An 18,622-nucleotide genomic window follows, 5' to 3' on the forward strand; every position below is an offset into this window, starting at 1 on the left:
CCCTCTGCCAGGGCCGCTTCAAGCACCTGGCACAAGTGGACACAGGTCTCCAGCCATGTGGGCCACGATGGGTGGCGTGCAACCTAGGGCATAGGTGAGCACTAGACTTGGCTGTGCTCCACACCCTTGAAACTCCTTTCAGTCCTCAGCCATTGGCACCTTAGCAGGTAGTCAGGAAATAACATGTTCAATGTCATCCTAGAGACAATCTTGTTAGTTGTGGTGACACTGTATCAGTTGTTATTTACCTGATGCGTATAAAACTCTCAGAGCATTTGGACAAAGTCTTCACATACTGACCCAGGCTTTGAACTGACAGCCTGATACTCAGAGCTGTGTGACCTTGAGAAAGCTATTCACCCTCTCTGAAACATACTCTCCTATAAAATGGGGATCTGCAGGCTATTATGGGGTTTAAATGAGGTTATATGTATATACAAACAGCTCTGCTAAGGACATAGCACAGGGTAAGAATTCAATAAAATGCTATTAAAAATCACATTAAGCCCGTCCAGGCGTGGCTCAGAGGTTGAGCATCGACCTATGATCCAGAAGATCAAGGTTTGCTTCCCGGTCAGGGTACATGCCCAGGTTTCAGGCTCGATCCCCAGTAGGGGGCATGCAGGAGGCAGCCAATCAATGACTCATCATTGATGTTTCTATCTCTTTCTCTCCCTCTCCCTTACTCTCTCTGAAATCAATAGACATTTTTTTTTCTTAAATCACACTGAAATTCCTACATTATCTTTATAAAAGGTATTCTATTTCCTTTTTAGTGCTGACTTAGCTTGTACATATCTTAAAAACTTTTTTGACCCCAGAAATGTTCTAAGGGGAACAAAAAAGAAAGGCCTCTTCATCCCTAGGGGCCATGAGTCCCTTGAATGTGCCCTGGGTGAGACATATGAGCATCTGTTTTGGATTTCATTAGATTCCCTGAAGGGCACTGAACCCTAAGGGCAGAGCCATCGTGTCCTTGTCCAATCAATGTTCTCAAACACCCATGAGCTTGACCCCAAACACAAGCTCCTGACGCCAATCCTGAGATAGGAAGCTGCCCATCCCAGGCCCAGAGACCACGCTGAGGAGGGGTTACGGCCTAGGGCCTGTGTCACCCAGTCCTGAGCTCCTACTAGGTCAGGGCACTTCTGAACAGCTGAACCTGGGGATGGGAGGTGACACCCAGTCCTCAACTACCCAGCGTGTGGCCCCAGCATGTGGCTGCCTCAGGAAAAGGCCAAGGCTCCTTGGCACTCTGGGTGAGGGTCTTGTTTATTTAAACCCACCCCTACTCAGGAGGCCTACAAGGAGAGGGGACTGTGGGAAATGCTTGATCATCCAAAGGGAGGCAGGTAAAGTCTGGCAGGTAGACCACCAGGTGCCAGGACACTCAATGTCATCGGACAGAGATCTGCTTTCTGCTCTGTGGCAGTCGCACTGGCACTGGCACTCCCTCTGATCCTGAGGCCAGCTGTGTGCTGGTGCTTTGAGGTCCTCATATACACACAGACCCCAGAACCCTTTCCATCCAGGTTAGACACATAGCCAGGTCATAGAGGCCAGAGCTGGTGGCTCCAAAACCCATATTCCAGCCACATGCAAAGGGCTGAAACACTGGAGAGTGAAATTACAAGTTATTTTGAGTTTCCTCAGAATTCTGGTGGTAGTGTTAAGGGCAAAACAGCAGCAGATTAAAATTGCATCTATGTGGTATGTTTGTACAGAATGCAAAATATGCCTCTGTTTGTAAACTCTAACTGCACATACCTGCAGATTGGGCTTTTCTATACCAAAGGGTATCTGTGAAGGAAAAAACAAATTCTCAGAGGGTGTTTCAAGGAGAGAGCAGACAGCCCGGCTAGGTGTGGCTCAGCAGTTGAGCATCGACCTAGGATCCAGGAGATCGGGGTTCGATTCCCGGAGGTCAGGGCACATGCCTGGGTTACGGGCTTGATCCCCAGTCGGGTGTGCAGGAGGCAGCCGATCAATGACTCTCTCATCATTGATGTTTCTATCTCTCTCTCTCCCTCTCCTTTCCTCTCTCTGAAATCAATAAAGATAAATTTTTAAAAAAGGAGGGAGCAGACACAAAGCCCAACAGCCTCAGCAAGTTGGACCCTCAACAACCCCAGAGTCTCTCATGTCCCAGATGTGGGAGGCTGAGAGATGACTCAGACTTTTACCTTCCTTAGTTTCACCAGCTGTAGCCTATTTGGGGTAAAATGTGAAAGTGGGACAGAAAGGAAGGTTAAAACTATAATAAAGTGTGACTTGGTATTAATATTATATCCCTAAGAACTTGGATGCTTTTCTAAAAGGGGTGATGTGAGAAAACAAGTGGAGACAGTGAACTGATGACATTCAGCTACGCTTGCTCTGGATCCTAAGCTCTTAAGATGATTGGAGGAAAAAACCAAAACCAAAATGTTTACATCCCCAAGGACAGGAAGAGCAGAAGAGGAAATGGCACCAGGAAAGAGATGGCCAGGGGCCCTGGCCAGTGTAGCTCAGTGTTTAGAGTGTCAGCCCACGCACTGGAGGGTTGCAGGTTCGATCCCCCATCCCAGTCGGGGCGCTCTCAGGAGGCAACAAATTGACATGTCTCTCTCCCGTCCATGCTTCTCTCTCTCCCCTCCTCCCTTCCTTCCACTCTCTCTAAAAAAATCAATGTAAAAAATATCTTCAGGTGAGGATTAACAAAGGGGGGGGGGTGTCCAGGGCACTGGGGAGCAGAGGAGGGTCACAGTCAGCCAGTGAGACACTGAAAGGACTGGCACCTGAGAATGGGGCAGCAGAAATGAGTACGGGGGGGGGGGGGCCTCTACCACATCCTTGAAAAAAAAGACTCTCCTAGACCAGGAGCAGCCCTGGACTCAGGACACAAAGCCTACAAATGGAAAGCACCCCCAGTCTGCAACTAAATGGTGGGCCAGCACAGCTCCCTGAACGCTGGCAGCCAGGCAGGACTCACTCTGGGAAAATCGTCCAGACTGGCTGGAGAAAAGATCTGCTGACACAGGGGCCTGTCCGCACCACATGTTGGCCAGAGGCCACCCACCGGCTGTGAGCAACCTCTTCAATATGCAGAGTTTACCCCCAGTTGTTTGAGAGAGCCCTCTAACAAGGACAGAGCCCCGATGAGAACCCAGGGAAGAGGTGGGGAGGAAGAGCTGGTGGCATGTGCGTCACAGGAGATGGAGACAGAGACAGAGCAGAGAGAGGGATAGGGGCAGCAAGATGAAGGCATGGGGAACCACAAGCAGGAGTCCCAGAAGGAGCAGAAAGTGGAACAGAGGACACTGTCAAAGAAACAGGCCAACAAAGTTCCCCAGCACTAAGGGACAGGAGCTTCCAGACTGAAACAGCACACCTTTCATTCAGCATAGCATAATTAATGGGAATAGGCATTCACAAGGCTGATCACAAAATTTCTGGACGACCAGGATAAAAAAAACATCTTATAAGCTTCCAGAGAGGGAAAGAAAAATTAGAAAGCACCAGACCTCTCAGTAGCAGCCCTAATACTAGATGATAATGAGCAATTATATCAAAAATGCTAAAGGGAAATTATTTACAATAAAGATTTCTATACCAAGCCAAACTACAGGAGTAAAAGATCTAGCAAGGTTTCAAAAATTTATCTCCTGGGGACCTCTTTCTTCAACAAGCTATAGGAATGTGTACTGGACAAAAACTGGAGATTAAAAAAAAAACGAAGACAGAGTAACAGGGAGTGAGATGATCCAGCACTTGAGGAAAATATCCAGATTGCACGTGTGCGGGGGAAACAGGACCACAGCAATGCAGCCTGCACACACCCGTGCAAAGGGCAGACACTCTGGGAGGGAATGTCCAGATAGGCACAGGGCTGCCTTGTGGCCCTGTTGGAGGGCTGGGCAGAGAAGGCAAGAGCAGCACAGAAGATGAAGCATGGGCACATGCTGGAGGTGGGCACATCTCTAATAGTGTCAACAATAAAAATAAAAGATGAAGCAAATAAAAACATGGAGACAATCACTGACTCCAAGAGAAACAATGACTTATTTTAAAAAGAAAATACAGTAACGTGTTACATGGCTTTTATGAAGAATGCTGGCATCTTATAAACCCTGTAAAAATTGTTTTTAGAACTAGCACAGCAGGAGAGAGGATAAATGCATGTGCTGTCATCTTTCATTGCAGGAAGCCAATAAATAGTATCGAAAACTGAAAAATGAAGAAATGGTCACAAAAGAGTGTTCTCTAGAAACCCGGAGTTAGGTACATCTCCTTACACTTCTCCTAACCTTGGTGACCAGTGGGGGCAGGAAGGGCATAGCCTTTGAAGGATGCAGATACCAGACCTGGACTCCATCATGTTCTGGCTCTGTAAGATCAGGCCCCTCATGAACTCTCGCTACTGGTGGGTTGTCTACAGCAGACATGTGGGGATATGGGCCCCCTTCTGGACCTTGTGGTGAACGCTCTAAAATAGGAGGGATGTCAAACGCCTTCATCGTAAACTATCTGGTCACAAATTCAGGCTCCAATCCACAGCTTTGAAAATTCTTTTCACAATCCATCCCCTTGAATTATTTTGATTCCCAAACCATGAGAAGCAACTTTTAAAAGTTTAAAAAAATACCTTGGAAAATAGTATTTTCTAAACATGTTTTTTAAAAGAGCTAAATCAGCGATACATTTCAGAAGATCATCTCAATAAATAACCAATGGTTTCCTACCTTGCCACCTTCTTGCTGGAGAGCCTCTTCGTTGGACTGTGCAAAATCAAAATAAACAGGAAAATCGTGTCAGAGAACAGACAGGGAGGAACGGGAGGAAACAGGAAATTCAGGCTGAAGAGATATGGGGATGGGGGTGCGTCCATAGGCATGCAGCACCCTGCTTGCGAGCCAGCTCCATGCATAGAAAGGCCCACTCAGCAAAACATTCAGGAACATGGGAGCAATCTCAGGGGCTTGTCAAGGCCTTAGCAAGTCGTTATTATTCCACGTCCCAAAGAAACTTCCGATAAAGCCTCAATCAGACCTCAGTTCAGAGGCTGACCCCAGTGCCTGGACCCTCCAGCTGGTTGTACTGGGTCCAAGTCATTGGCCAATGCCATGTCCCAAATGCTTTTGAAGCCAAATTACCCTCCAAACAGTTGGTTCCCACATGAAACATGACACAGGCTCGTTTGTAACAACAAAGTTGTCACCGATTTTAACTTAGGCACTAATATTTCACACTCCAAAATCCCACCTGGGCAGCTTCCCCGGTGCCAGCACCCAGCAGCACCCAGTGCCCAGCAGCTTCCCCTGATACATCCTATGGTAATTTTGTAGCAAAGTACCTCTGGTGAGACTCCTCCCTGCGAATAGCTTTCCTGGCAGCCAGAGAGCAGATTTCCAGCAAGTTCTAGAAGGTAGATTCCCAAAAAGTTGTGTCCCCACCCCCTCTCACAGCGCCCACCCCTGTGAGGCACCAGAGTGACCTGACACCCAGTTTGCCATAGTGACACTCTCTGCAGCAGGGCCAGATCTCAGCCCTGGGTGGGCTGGCTGTTCCCTACAGATGCTATTCCTGCATTCTTCCGAGTTCTCTCTACTCTTACTAACTGATCCCTTGCTCTAGTTAGTCAATCTTTTTATTGAACTTACCCTGTTCAACTTACTGTGTGGCTCCCTCTTCTGATTGGACTCTGACTGACAGTGTATATTTTAACACAAATCTCATTTCATCCTAATGTTACTGAGACTGGCTAGGACAGACTCACTGTTCAGTCTTCCTAACCGACCTCTCAAGAAGTAAGTAGACTGTGAGTCCAGTGACAGGGTTTGTAATTTGAAAATATACTTCTGGGTAAAGCAGACATCTACAAAATTTCTACAAAATGAACTGTTTTTACAGAGGCTCCCAGGTACCTGGAAAATATGATAGCTATCAGCATCTTCTGAAGCACACTGAACAGAAATTATACCTGAACAGAAATTATACCTTTTATCTTCCACAAAACATGAAAACCAATAGGCAAGATTCAGATCTCTTTAACTGAGTGTTTAGGGGGAAATGACTGACAGCAGTAACCTGATTATAATAATAACTTTAATGGTATATTAACCAATCTTAGTAGAGTCTTTCTCAGGGAATGGGTGGCTAAAACTGGAGGTGAGACCTCACTGGGCTTGCTGGCCGTACTTAGCCACGTCCCAGCCTAGCAGAGGTGACCTTGGCAATCCTGGGAAAGAGTCTCCATATGGGAAAAGATCATTTCTATGTAAAAAACCTTCAGAGAATAAGAGATGACATACCTGTACAGGAACCTACTTAGCAGAAAAGCAAGTCTTCACATGGTAAATGACCCCTCACCAGATCACTCAGGTAAACATACATAAGAGGTGAAACTGGTTTTCCCTAAAACAAAGGCCAGTGGATCTTTGGAATCACCAGACACCACATTTTTTCAAGTCTCCCAGGAAGGCCGCCCCTCAAAGAGCACTTCCAGTCTCTCATCAGTGCTGCTGGGACCCCACCAGGCTCCCCTCTGAAGCTGCCAACAGGTCACAAATGTTGGATTCCCATCATGTCTTCTCCACCTAACTCGGGATTTGCTGGACTCCAGACTGTGTTGTGTGTATTGCACAGAACATAAGAAAAAGTGTCAAGGACATTAAATGCACTGCAATTGGAACTATAGGCTGAACAGCAGGTAGAACAGGGCCAAGGCCATGAGGACACACCAGGAAGATTGAGCTGGCCTTGGCTAAGGCCCTAAAGGGGCAGGCTCCTCAAGATAAGTAAGTGGTTTTTAGAAGACTATTCTAAACACACTGAAACCATCAGGATAGCTCACATTTCTGCCACTTTTTATGTAACCTTCCACCAGTCCAAGACCCCTTCATCCAGGAAGCCTCCCTGGATTGTTGCCTGGGAGCCCACAGTACTGAACAGCACGTACCAAGTAGCCCAACCAGGGGCTTGCCCATATGACCAGCTAAATAAACAATATGCTTAGTGGGCATGTCAATATATACAAACTATCCAAAAATGTTTTCTATAACTGGAGTTTGTGAAGTTGTGAGGAGCCAGCAAAAGGAGCTGTCTCCTCCTAGAACTCTGATCTGAGCTGGTATTGGGGATGGAAAGGGAAGCAAATGGTCTGATACAAACTGGACCCAGGAGATGGAGGAGAGGGAAGGGACTGGTGAGGGCAGAGAACAGCAGTAAACAGGGTAGCAGAGTTGGATTCTTCTTGTAATGGAATCTGAGGCAGCCTTACAAAAGTGAGTGCAGGGGAGGGACTCACCTAGAGAATGCACACCTGATCTAAACAACATTCCTGAAAGCTGACTGCAAATCTGTTTTTAAAGACCAAATCCTACTTTAAATTTCCCATGCTGTTTCATGTGACTCCCAATTAAAGAAATCTTTCAATAAAATGAAGAAAGTATCTCTAAGTACAGACGTTCACACGATGGATTTCATCACCCAGGACACATAGCATCAAAAGATCATCTCCTCCCTGGTCTCCTCCCACAGGGACAGAAGCAGCTGATTAGACTGCAGCATGCACACACAGGAGCAAGTAGGGTGAAGGGCACCAAACACAGGCTCAACGCATGCAGGGATGGTGGGGCCAGGCTAGGGAAGAGTCCGGCGTCTGCACGCTCACCTTCAAACCACAATTCAGGCCCAGCTTTCGGAGGAAGCCCTCCAGAGTTGGCTAGCCCAAGTGAGTGGCACCTGGGGCCAGACCAGAAGGGGGCAGCTGTGGACAAGAGTCCCCCTCACCCTTGAACACAGAGCAAGGCCAGGCACTACACCAGTTACCTATTCTTTTCAAGATCATTCAGGCGAGCAGAAAGATCCTCTAGGCGGTTGATTTGTTTATGGCACTGGCTACAGTAAAACTCAAAGGCCTCATCAGTGAGGATGCTGTGCAGCTTTGCGGCAAGCGGGTCAGCACTAGAGAGACAAGAAGTGTCAGTTCAGGAGACAGCAAGGACTGGTCAGGTTACCTGTGATTCCACACAGGGCTAGAGTTGGCCAGGCAAAAGCATGTTCAGGTAATTGGCTGTGGAAGATTCTGATTCTTACTTTCAGACTGCTGTAAACCCACCTCCCTCAACATCACCTACGACCCATGACATGCACCAGCTCAAGCAGCAGGGGGCTCAGCCAAACACCTGCTCTTTCCTGCTCAGGTGCTCAGAGGAAACAAAGTAGCCCATCAGTTGCCCTTAACAAGAAGTAAGTGCCTGGACACACTGCTTCCCTCTTTGTTAAGAACTCATCAATGTGAGAGCAAAGTATGTCTCCAGGTGGAGTTTTACTCACTGCTTTAATAACTGTTCTAAAAACCACCAATATCAAAGACTATACATGAATTATGAATTGCCAGTAATTCTGTCATTTTTAAAGACTATTGTTAAAAAGTTAAAATGCTATTAGCCTTCCTGGGCTTTCAGGGCATTGGTGATGCACCTGTCAGAAAGCAGCAATATCTCTGGGACATGAGGACCCACAGGCTCTTAAAATCCAATCTGGGCCCTGACAGGGTGGCTCAGTTGGTTGGAGCATTGTCCTGTACACCAAAAGGGTTGTGGGTTCGATTCCTGGTCAGGACACATACCTAGGTTGTAGGTTCGATCCATGGTTGAGGTGTGTACGGGAGGCAACCGATCGACATTTCTCTCTCACATCAATGTTTCTCTTTCTCTTTCCTTATCTCTCAAATCAATAAACATATCCTTGGGTGAGGATTAAAAAAATTTTTTAAGCCAATTTGGAAGTTCAATTTGAGGAAAGGTTAAAGCAAAACATCAATTGTAGCACAGAAGTAGCACTTGAGACAAAGAACAGTGAGACACTGGACAAGAGACAGGGACAAACTAAAGAAACAGGAAGAGGTTACCAAACCAGGGCAGGGGCGCACACTTGCCAGGACCAAGTCCTCTGGCCTGATTTCAACACCACCAGGTGTGTGTGGGGGCAGAGAGCTACTGAAAGGAGCTACCACTTTACTCACTCGCACTCCTAGAGACACCTCTGAAAGACTCCTCACCCCATGCAGCTTAGTGAATGGCACATGGAGAAAGCAAGAGGGGACCCTGTCAGGCAGACACCCCTGTCACTGGCCCCTACCCAGGTCTTCTAGGCAAGGGAAGAATCTTGCAGTTGCTGGTTTCAAGATACTCGGCCTTTGCTGTCAGCAAAGACAGAAAATTTCAAGAACCGGGTGTAAATGAGAGGTGACTGAAGTGCAGGCCATTCAGCAGGCAAGGATCTCACCCGAAGAGAAGGCATGTTCTCTGATGAGCCGGCTACCAGTGAAAGATGGCCAGGCCCACAGCACAAGGCACACTTAGACTCCTTGTTTGGATACAAGTGCAGGCTTTCTCACAGGGCCTCCCATGATGAAGGACAACTGGGGAGTAACCAGCTCCATAAGCGAGGATCTTGCCCTTTATATATCACAGTGCAAAGCCAGAACTTTCCAGACAGTTTGGGAATGTCAGAAAATTATAAGGAAATGAATCCAAAGAATTGTTTGTGATGTTAAAGGCTTCCTCAGAGGCTGGTCAAAGGGTACAGATTTTCAGCTCAAGAGGAATACAGTCTGAGGATCTAATGTGAACATGGCGACTACAGTTAATAACACCATGTTGTACAACTGAAATTGGCTAAGATAGCAGAACTTAAATGTTCTCACATATTTACATGCACATATACATACAGCTTCCCTCAAAGTCAACTACTAATCATAATGAGATCACAACTAGTGGTTAAGGAACCCACAAAGCCAAGTATTCCAGCAAGGCTCTGTGCCACGTGGTACAGCTGAGGCCTCATAAATGTGGAGCAATCTGGGTAATATAACTGGATGAGAAAAACTTCAGCCAACTTTCACTGAGGCATAAATCTTAAAACTTGACTTTGTATATTAGTTATATTACAGTGAATAAAACAAGTTCTCTCTTACCAATTTATGAACCAAAGGAGAAACTTCCAGACAACTAAATGTGGGGTGATACAGGAGGAGGACACGTGGCGCCAGTGCAGAGGTGCATTACCTGGGAGTGAGAAAAGCAGGGTCTCTGCAGCCGTGCTCCCCATTGCAGAGGGTCTCTGGGGACAGTTCTGCCTCACTGCCCTCACCATAATCTTCAAAATGCTCCTCGTCACCTATCACTGTGACGACAGACTGGCCATGCAGGTGGGATCTGAAAAGGCGAAACAGAAAAGACACATTCTGACTCAGGGTCATGAGCAGCCCTAGAACTGAGAGTGTGATGACCACATTCTAGCAGAAATGCTGCAAGTCACATGAGTGACTTCAAATGTTCTAGTATGCACCTCATGGGACCAAGGTGACACCTGGACAGGAGGAAGAAGGAATCTTTTCAAAATAAGGCTGAGTAGATTGGATATCAATATAGGAAAAATTACTCCTACCTCACATCATACATAAAAGAGAGATAACAGATCTAAGTATGAAGGCAAAACAATAGACTTTTAAAGGAAAGCAGAAGTAAACAGAGTGATGTGGAGGTAAGCAAAAATTCCTCAGAACACAGAGGTGCTAATCACAAGAGAAAAATAGATAAACTGGACTATATGGTAGAATTAAAAACATCTGTTCCTCAAGGACACGACCAAGAAACTGAAAAGGCAACCTACAGAGTAGAAAAAAGATATCCGCACGGCTCTCTCTATGGAGCTGTGGAGCAGGACAGTGCCTTTCCCCACCCTCTTCTTTCCCCAGGGCAAGCTCATCTCCAGCCCCCTTCTCCCCAGTACACCAGAACCTCTCCCCTCCCTCTCTTGTCCCCCTCTCCCATCTCTCAAGTCCCCCTCTCTCTCTTTGAGGTCTCCCCCCCATCCCTGCCCCCAAGCTCCAAGGGCCTTTCTTTGGCTATAACTTGTTTCCTGAGCACATTTCTTTTACCTCTATGACTTTCTAAATAAAATTTCTCTTATTAAAAAAAAAAAAAAAAAGATATCTGCAACCCACATATAGGATAAAGGACTCATCTAAAATATATAAAGAACCCCTACAAATTAGTAAGAAAAAGACCCCATGACCAACAGACATTGAGAGCCAAATCCCACCCACTTATGTGCCACTCTGCACTTTAACAGCACAGCTGAACAGTAGCCAGCAAGACCATATGGTCTACACACCAAAAAAAGTTTTACTATCTGGCCTCTTACAGAAAATGTTTACAAAATGGGTAAAAGACATGAATAGCAACTTCACATAAGAGGATCTCCAAATGGGCAATAAAGGCAAGACAAGATACAAAAGGTGCAAACCCTCATGAGTCAACCTGGGAAATGCTAGTAAGAACTATCCCACATCAACGTTCTACTCCATGCCCTCCAGAAAACAAACATGAAAAATGCAGACAGTGTCAGGTGCTGCGGAGGATGGGGAGCAACCAGAACCCACAGCACTGGCAGGTATGTAACTACTATAAGCGCTGACTCTAACCATCAGTAAGTGAAATAACTTCAAAGCTGAATATGTGTGCTCCAAATACACCACTAAGACATGTAATGTTTACAGCAGCTTTATTCATAAAACCAAAACTGTCAACTACTCAAGTGTATATCAAAAGTAAATTAAAAAGCTGCAGCATATTCACACAATGGAATGTTCTAGTAATAATTAAAAGTAAATTATTTACAACTGTATACAAAAATATGGATACATCTCATAGCCACATTATGAAGCGAAAGAAGCCAGGTGTAAAAGATACTTCAATGTAATCACACAATATGTAAGGTACAAAACCTGGGAGAGTGCTACTGCCATTAAAAAGCCAGGGGGAACCAGCCAGCGTGACTCAGCGGTTGAGCACTGACCCATGAAGGAGGAGGTCGCGGTTCGATTCTCAGTCAGGGCACATGCCCAGGGCTGCAGGCTCGATCCCCAGTAGGGGGAAAGCAGGAGGCGGCCGATCAATGACTCTCTCTCATCACTGATGTTTCTATTTCTCTCTCCCTCTCCCTTCCTCTCTCTGAAATCAATAAAAACATATTAAAAAAAAAAAAAAAAAAAGCCAGGGTGGCCCTGGCCCATGTGGCTAAGTGGTTAGAGCATCAACCGGCACACAGAAGGGTCTTGGGTTCAATTCCCAGTCAACAGCATGTACCTGGGTTGCAGTTTTGATCTCTGGCCCCAGTCAGGGAGCGTTCAGGAAGCAACCAATCGATGTGTCTCTCTCACACCAATGTTTCCCTTTCTCTCTCCCCTCTCTTCCTCTCTCCCTTCCACTCTATCTAAAATCAATGGAAAATATTCTCGGGTGAGGAATTTAAAAAGGCCAGGGCACTTGCGAGGGAGGAGGAGGGGGTCCCCTGTAAGGGCATGTCTATACACTTATGACAGGTGCACTTCCATGTCATTATATAATAATTCAGTTAAAGAGAAAAAAATGAAAAGGTCTGTGAGGCCAAACAAGAAATGAAATAAGCTGAAAATAAAAACCAACCACTTCCAAGGTTGCTGAGCATGGTGGCTTCCCGAGAAGCAGAGGGCAAAACCACAAGCTGTCATTCAGATCCACATGGACCACTGGAACCTCTCCTACCTTTCCCCTTTCTCTCACTGGTTCCTCAAATGCCCGGGGGCATCTGGAACGTAGGGAAAAATAGGTCTGATTAGGGGTGCCATAAAGGTGAGGTTCTAAGATCCTGACAGAAGACATTTACTGAATATTGTGTCTTGCCAGGTTTACAAGAATTGTGATAACAAAATCCAAAAGACCAAGTTAAAGTTTTTCTCCTAGAATTTCTACCTCTCAGCCAGAGAAGTCATGCAGCATTTATAACTACCATAATCTTCTGTTAGTAGGAGAGCAATCTCCTGACAGGGAAGTAAGCTGTGACCAGGAGGGATGGTTCAGGAGAGCTGGCACAGGCCATTCTGCATGGTCCATACTCTCTTGCACATTCTGTGATGACTCTAAATCACTCTGACATGAACTCCTCTATGAAGCTAATACGCCCATCAAACATGTCCACATGGTGCCTTATGCACAATATCCAGGCCGTGCTGGGGTGGATTACAGACCTGCCTGGGAGCAGCAGCAGAGCACCGTGGCCGGGCTCCTCCATGGCATCCAGGCACTCGGAGGGCATGGCTGAGCTGCCCGCACTGTCCATGTCCCCTTCAGGCTGCAGCTCAGGATGCACCAGAGTGCTTGTGTCCTCATCAGTGAAGGTCTCACACTCGCTGTAGGTGCTCTCGGAACCCATGTATGCACTGTCTGTCACTTCATTGGCCTAAAAGAGAGTGCCAAGAGTCAGTCCTGGTACCCTGGAAATAACAATGTGTGGCATTCGGTACAACAAACTCCAACACCCCACATAGCACACTACTGCTGCGGAAATGGAAATGACCACATGGAGGGGGAGCTCTCACATGGAAGAAGTCCCTACCCTACTATATTTCTTTTTTTTTTTAGGATTTTTTTTTTTTTTTAAAATATGTCTTTATTGATTTCAGAGAGAGGAAAGGAGAGGAAGATAGAAAGATAGAAACATCAATGATGAGAGAGTCATTGATCAGCTGCCTCCTGCATGGCCCCTACTGGGGACCAAGCCCGCAACCCAGGCATGTGCCCTGATCGCGAATTGAACTGCAGTCTCCTAGATCATAGGTAGATGCTCAACCACTGAACCACATTGGCCGGGTCCTACTATATTTCTAAGTAGAAACATCAGCTTACAAAACAATTTAATATTGTTTAAAAACTAAAAAAACCAACAGGAAATATGTCCAAGTACAGAAAACTATTTGAGTAATTTTTAAAAATGTTTTTATTGATTTTAGAGAGAGAGGAAGAGAGAGGGAGAGAGAATGAAACATTGATGTGAAAGAGAATCATAAACTGGCTGCCTCTTGCAACGCCCTCTACTGGGGATCAAACCCACAACCAGGGCAACCCGGCCATATGCCCTGACTGGTATCAAACTGGCAACCTTTTGGTGCATGAGATGATGCTCAACCAACTGAACCACACTGGCCAGGGCTTGAGTAATTTTTAAAGTTATATAAATGTACTTAAAACAGATATAAAGCATCCCAACACATAATAAATCCCAGGAGAGCCACACATTTTGTGGCTCCCAGCATTAGGATTATTTATATCCAAGAATTAGCATTCAATAATGTAAGAATATGCCTTTTAATTTAAAAAGTCATCATGAAGCCCAGACCAGTGTGGCTCAGTTGGGCATTGTCCTGTGTACCAGAGGGTTGCTGGTTCGATTCCTGGTCAGAACACATATCCAGGTTGCAGGTTCAATCCCTGGTGGGGGTGCATATGAGAGTCCACTGATGGATGTTTCTCTCTCACACTGATGTTTCTCTCTTTCTAAAAAAGTCAATAAAAACATATCCTTGGGTGAGGATTTGAAAAAAAGAAAAAAACTTAAAAAGTCACCATGATTACCTGTTATGTATGTTCAGGCTATTGCACTGGAATTCAATTACATGGTCTAATTTCAAAATACTAATTAATAAATTATTTAACCAATCAATTATGTTCACAGGTTAAATGTCTACTTTCCCACTAAACATATCTTTATTTTTACCCATATGAACTCAGTGCCTAGCACAGGGCTGGCACACAGCAGGCAGGAAATATTTGTGGATTGTACAAATTAATTTAAAACTAAAGAACAGTTAAACAGGCCATTTTCAATTTATAATCTCAACTTTAATTAAAACACAATTACACTGGTTAACAAAAGTAGCCAACATGTCACGCTTGCAAGATTCTGAGTTTAACAATTTGCAAGCAGATAAGATTTCAGAAAAGCTCGGGAGAGGTGTACTTTGTACTTGGGTTCAGGCATTACAGGAGGTGGACAGTCCGCTCAGATGTGCTATACTAACAAAAAGTCACAGTCCTGCCCCACCAGGCGGGGCTCAGTGGTTGAGCACAGACCTAGCATCCAGGAGATTGCAGTTCAATTCCCAGTCAGGGCAAATGCCTGGGTTGTGGGCTCATTGATCCCCAGTTGGGGGCATGCAGGAGGTAGCCAATCAATGACTCTCTCATCACTCATGTTTCTATCTCTCTCTCCTTCTCCCTTCCCCTCTCTGAAATCAATAGATACATTAAAAAAAAAAAGAAAAAGTCACGGCCCTTGGCTATGTTTGGGGGCAACTAGAAGGCTTCACAAAGCTGCACCCCCAAGGCTCCTTGCCCCATAGAAAAGGGGCAAAGGGCCCTGGCCGAGCCAAGCCGGTGCCTGGTGTGGCTCATGAGAGGCCAAGGTCCACCCATGGCCTGCTGTCTACCAGCCGTATGAGCCCAGACTAGAGTTTCAAGCACTCTGAGTCCTGTTGTCTCATTTGTAAAAGGGGGGTTGTAAATGCTGATCTCAACAGGTTGCAACCATATGGGATCAAGAGACCACAAAGGCAGGACCCAAAACAGAAAATGAAAGACCGTGGGGTTCACGTGTCACTGGTGGGTGGAATCTCTGCCAGCTACTTGTAAGGCCAAAATAAAATAGGCAATGACATGAAATGTACCTACTGAGGTGTTCAGTGACATTACTTATTTTCTTAATGGAAAACCCAATCTTCCTTGGAATCTATGGCAACTAAGTTCACTTCAAAATCTGAAACCAGGAAATCACTTCAAGAGGCTCTAGTTCCACTCATTCCTGAGCAGGTATGTCTCTTTCCACCAGGCACAGGCTGGCTCTGTGCTTGATTTGCAGGTAGCATAGGCAGAGGCGAGCTATCTGAGCTAGGCAGGAGATGCCAGTATGTCAGGAGGTGGCCAGAAGGAGAAACACAACTGAGCATGCACAAAATCCAGGCAAGTCCCGATGTCCTCTGAGATGTGGCTACAGATAGGCTACCCAGATGGCACTGCTCACTTGCATGGGATACTACCCAAGATCCACCCAAGGCAACCAGGAAGACCCCCACCCCATACTTCTAAGAGTAATGATAAAGAACCAGCCAGCTGTTCAGTATTCAACTGAAAACTCCTACAAGAGCATTGCTCCTTACCTGCAGGACGATCCCATGGACCTCCCCCACTTCACCCTCAGTCCTTAGACCCAGGAAGCAGGCAGGGCGCAGATGCCCTAATCCTCACTACACAGGACCATCAACAGCCCTCTAGACACTAACTGGGGACCCCCGTAATGGTTTTCTGTGGGAAACAGAATTTGACTCTTTCAAAACAAACAAACCTTTTTTTAATTTATTGATTTTAGATAGAAAAAGGGAGAGAGAGAAGAACATAGATTTGTTGTTCCACTTATTTATGCATTCATTGGTTGATTCTTGTATGTGCCCTGACTAGGGATTAAACCCACAAACTTGGCACATCAGCATGAAGCTATAACCAAATGAGCTACTGAGCCAGGACCAAAACTTGACTCTTAAGGTCAGCTTTTAAAAAGTCAACCATGCCCAGCCGGGCGTGGCTCAGCGGTTAAGCGTCGACCTGGGATCCAGGCGATCAGGGTTTGATTCCCGGTCAGGGCACATGCCCGGGTTGCGGGCTCGATCAATGAGTCTCTCATCATTGACGTTTCTCTCTCTCTCCCCCTCCTTTCCTCTCTCTGAAATCAATAAAGATATATTAAAAATAAAATAAAATAAAAATAAAAAGTCAACCATGCCCTGGCTGGTGTGGTTCAGTGGCTGGAGCGTCGGTGCATGCACTGAAGGGTCCTGGGTTCTATTCTCAGTCAAGGGCACATACCTGGGTTGTAGGTTCAATCCTGGCCCCAGTTGGGGTGCGTGTGGGAGGCAACTAATCAATGTGTCTCTCTCACATCGATGTTTCTCTCTCTCTCTTCCCCCCCTCTACCTTCCACTCTCTCTAAAAATCAATGGAAAAAATATCCTCAGGTGAGGATTAAAAAAAAAAAAAAGCCAACCAACCACCACTCCTAATAGATGCACGATGCTCTTCTCTGGGCCACATGGACCCCATGACCTCGATAGCAGCTCAGCATTATTAGAGCAAATCAACTTAGCACCCAGCTAGTATTTCTCCCCAGGGAAGGAAAGAAGGTCTGGGGACTTGGGCCTGTTTATTTCACCTGCAAGGAACTGCCATCAGTCATCTAGTTGAGGCTGGGGCTGCAGCTCAAACTCCTTTGGAGCTTGGCCAGGACGGTTCAGGATGGAAATAGTTCTCCACTGACATAGAAATAATGAGGCAGAAGCTAACAAACCTGACTGCCTCAAGTCAGGCACTCACACACTTCATTCTGGGCATCTCCCCACCTTTTAAACAGATGGAGGAGGGTGAACACGCTCTTACCTTCACCCTCCTTTCTAAAGCAAACCCGCTCCCCTGCACCAAATGAGTGGTATGCAAATGAACACTGTTCACCACTTCACAAAAGGCTTTATGTTAGCACTTACACTTTAATTTGCCCAAAATTATAAATAAGTGGTGTCATGAAGGTCCTGTCCCCACAGCACAGCTATAAACATGCAGACACCGTGGTGGGGGTACTGGGAAAAACGCTTTCATCTGGAACTCCCTATGCATCCTGGAGGCACAGACAGCAACCCAAAGGGGACAAGAGGCTGATCGGCTCCATGAGCACCTAGGACAAAACCTAGGGAGGGTCAAATGGCCAGGACAACAGGGACAGCTCATTTCCCAGGTGCTGCCAAACTTGTGCAGCCCGAGGGTGAGTTTCTATTGGTCAAAGCTGCCCCAAACAAATGTCAGCCAGCAGGTAGTTTTCTAGGGCAGTTAGGTAAACACCTGCTTTTCAAGAGAGGCAGAAAGTCATCTTAGATCATGTGCATGCTCACCTATAGTCTACTAGACAAAACATAGCAGCTCGCAGACATTCCCCATCCATTAATATTTGCCACCAGAGAGGACCTAGCTTTGCCCAGAAGCCCACAAGTCTATGCCACTGACTATAAAAATGTTTACAAATTACACTTGTTCAGATGAACTCATGTGGCAATCTAAGTGCATCTTAGAAAACTTCACTCCATGTTAATGGTACCTTCACCAGTTAACAATCTGTCAAGAGACAGACAAGGAAGGCCGTGTACAGAGCCACCAGTGAGGAACTCATGTGTGGCCAACCCTTTCTGGGGTCCCCACTGTCCAGGTTGTAGTCCCTCAGAGGGAAACTAACTACTGGGCACAGTGTGAGCCTGTGTCCCACCACAATACAGCCTCCTCTTACCCTCAGATGCTAGCCCAGGCAGCTCTGCAGGCTGGGCCTGGCTCCACACACCGGCTCCAGCCAGGGCACGCTCTTGGAGACAGCCTCCCCATCGTATCAGAAGTGCTAGGGCCTTCCGTCCAGACTCTCAACAGACAAGTTGTGCTGGGGTTTCTGCCAAACCTGTGCATTCACCTGAAGGTACATCGCTGCCAGGGAAAAAGTTTAACCTGCTCTCAGACATGCTCTGTTAAACCTCCTGCTGTGGCAGGCGTGGGGGGTGCGGAGGTGGGGGCAAAGTTCAGGAAGTGCCCTTGCTTGGTTCTTAACAAACAGTCATATCTCAAAACAGAATGGCTTTTGTTCTTGACTCTCTAACTTTTCTGATTAACAGTTTGTACAAAAGACACATTTCCCTGTTATATTTTATTAAGGTAGCTCTTTTCTCTAGATGCTG

General features: G+C 46.2%; 1 protein-coding gene across 1 annotated transcript in view; it reads right to left on the reverse strand.

The window, feature by feature from the left end:
• The window catches only part of RAB11FIP3 (RAB11 family interacting protein 3), a 91,528-nt gene that overhangs the window by 12,662 nt on the left and 60,244 nt on the right, over positions 1-18,622 (reverse strand). The window contains exons 4-7 of the mRNA XM_087815756.1: positions 13,058-13,269; positions 10,053-10,202; positions 7,810-7,944; positions 4,722-4,757 (exon numbers count right to left, since the gene is read on the reverse strand). Of these exons, the coding sequence (XP_087671882.1) occupies positions 4,722-4,757; positions 7,810-7,944; positions 10,053-10,202; positions 13,058-13,269 (533 nt within the window). The remainder of the gene's footprint in view (positions 1-4,721; positions 4,758-7,809; positions 7,945-10,052; positions 10,203-13,057; positions 13,270-18,622) is intronic.

Source organism: Miniopterus natalensis, chromosome 3, assembly GCF_054644295.1.
Source record: "Miniopterus natalensis isolate mMinNat1 chromosome 3, mMinNat1.hap1, whole genome shotgun sequence".
Lineage (NCBI taxonomy): Eukaryota > Metazoa > Chordata > Mammalia > Chiroptera > Miniopteridae > Miniopterus > Miniopterus natalensis.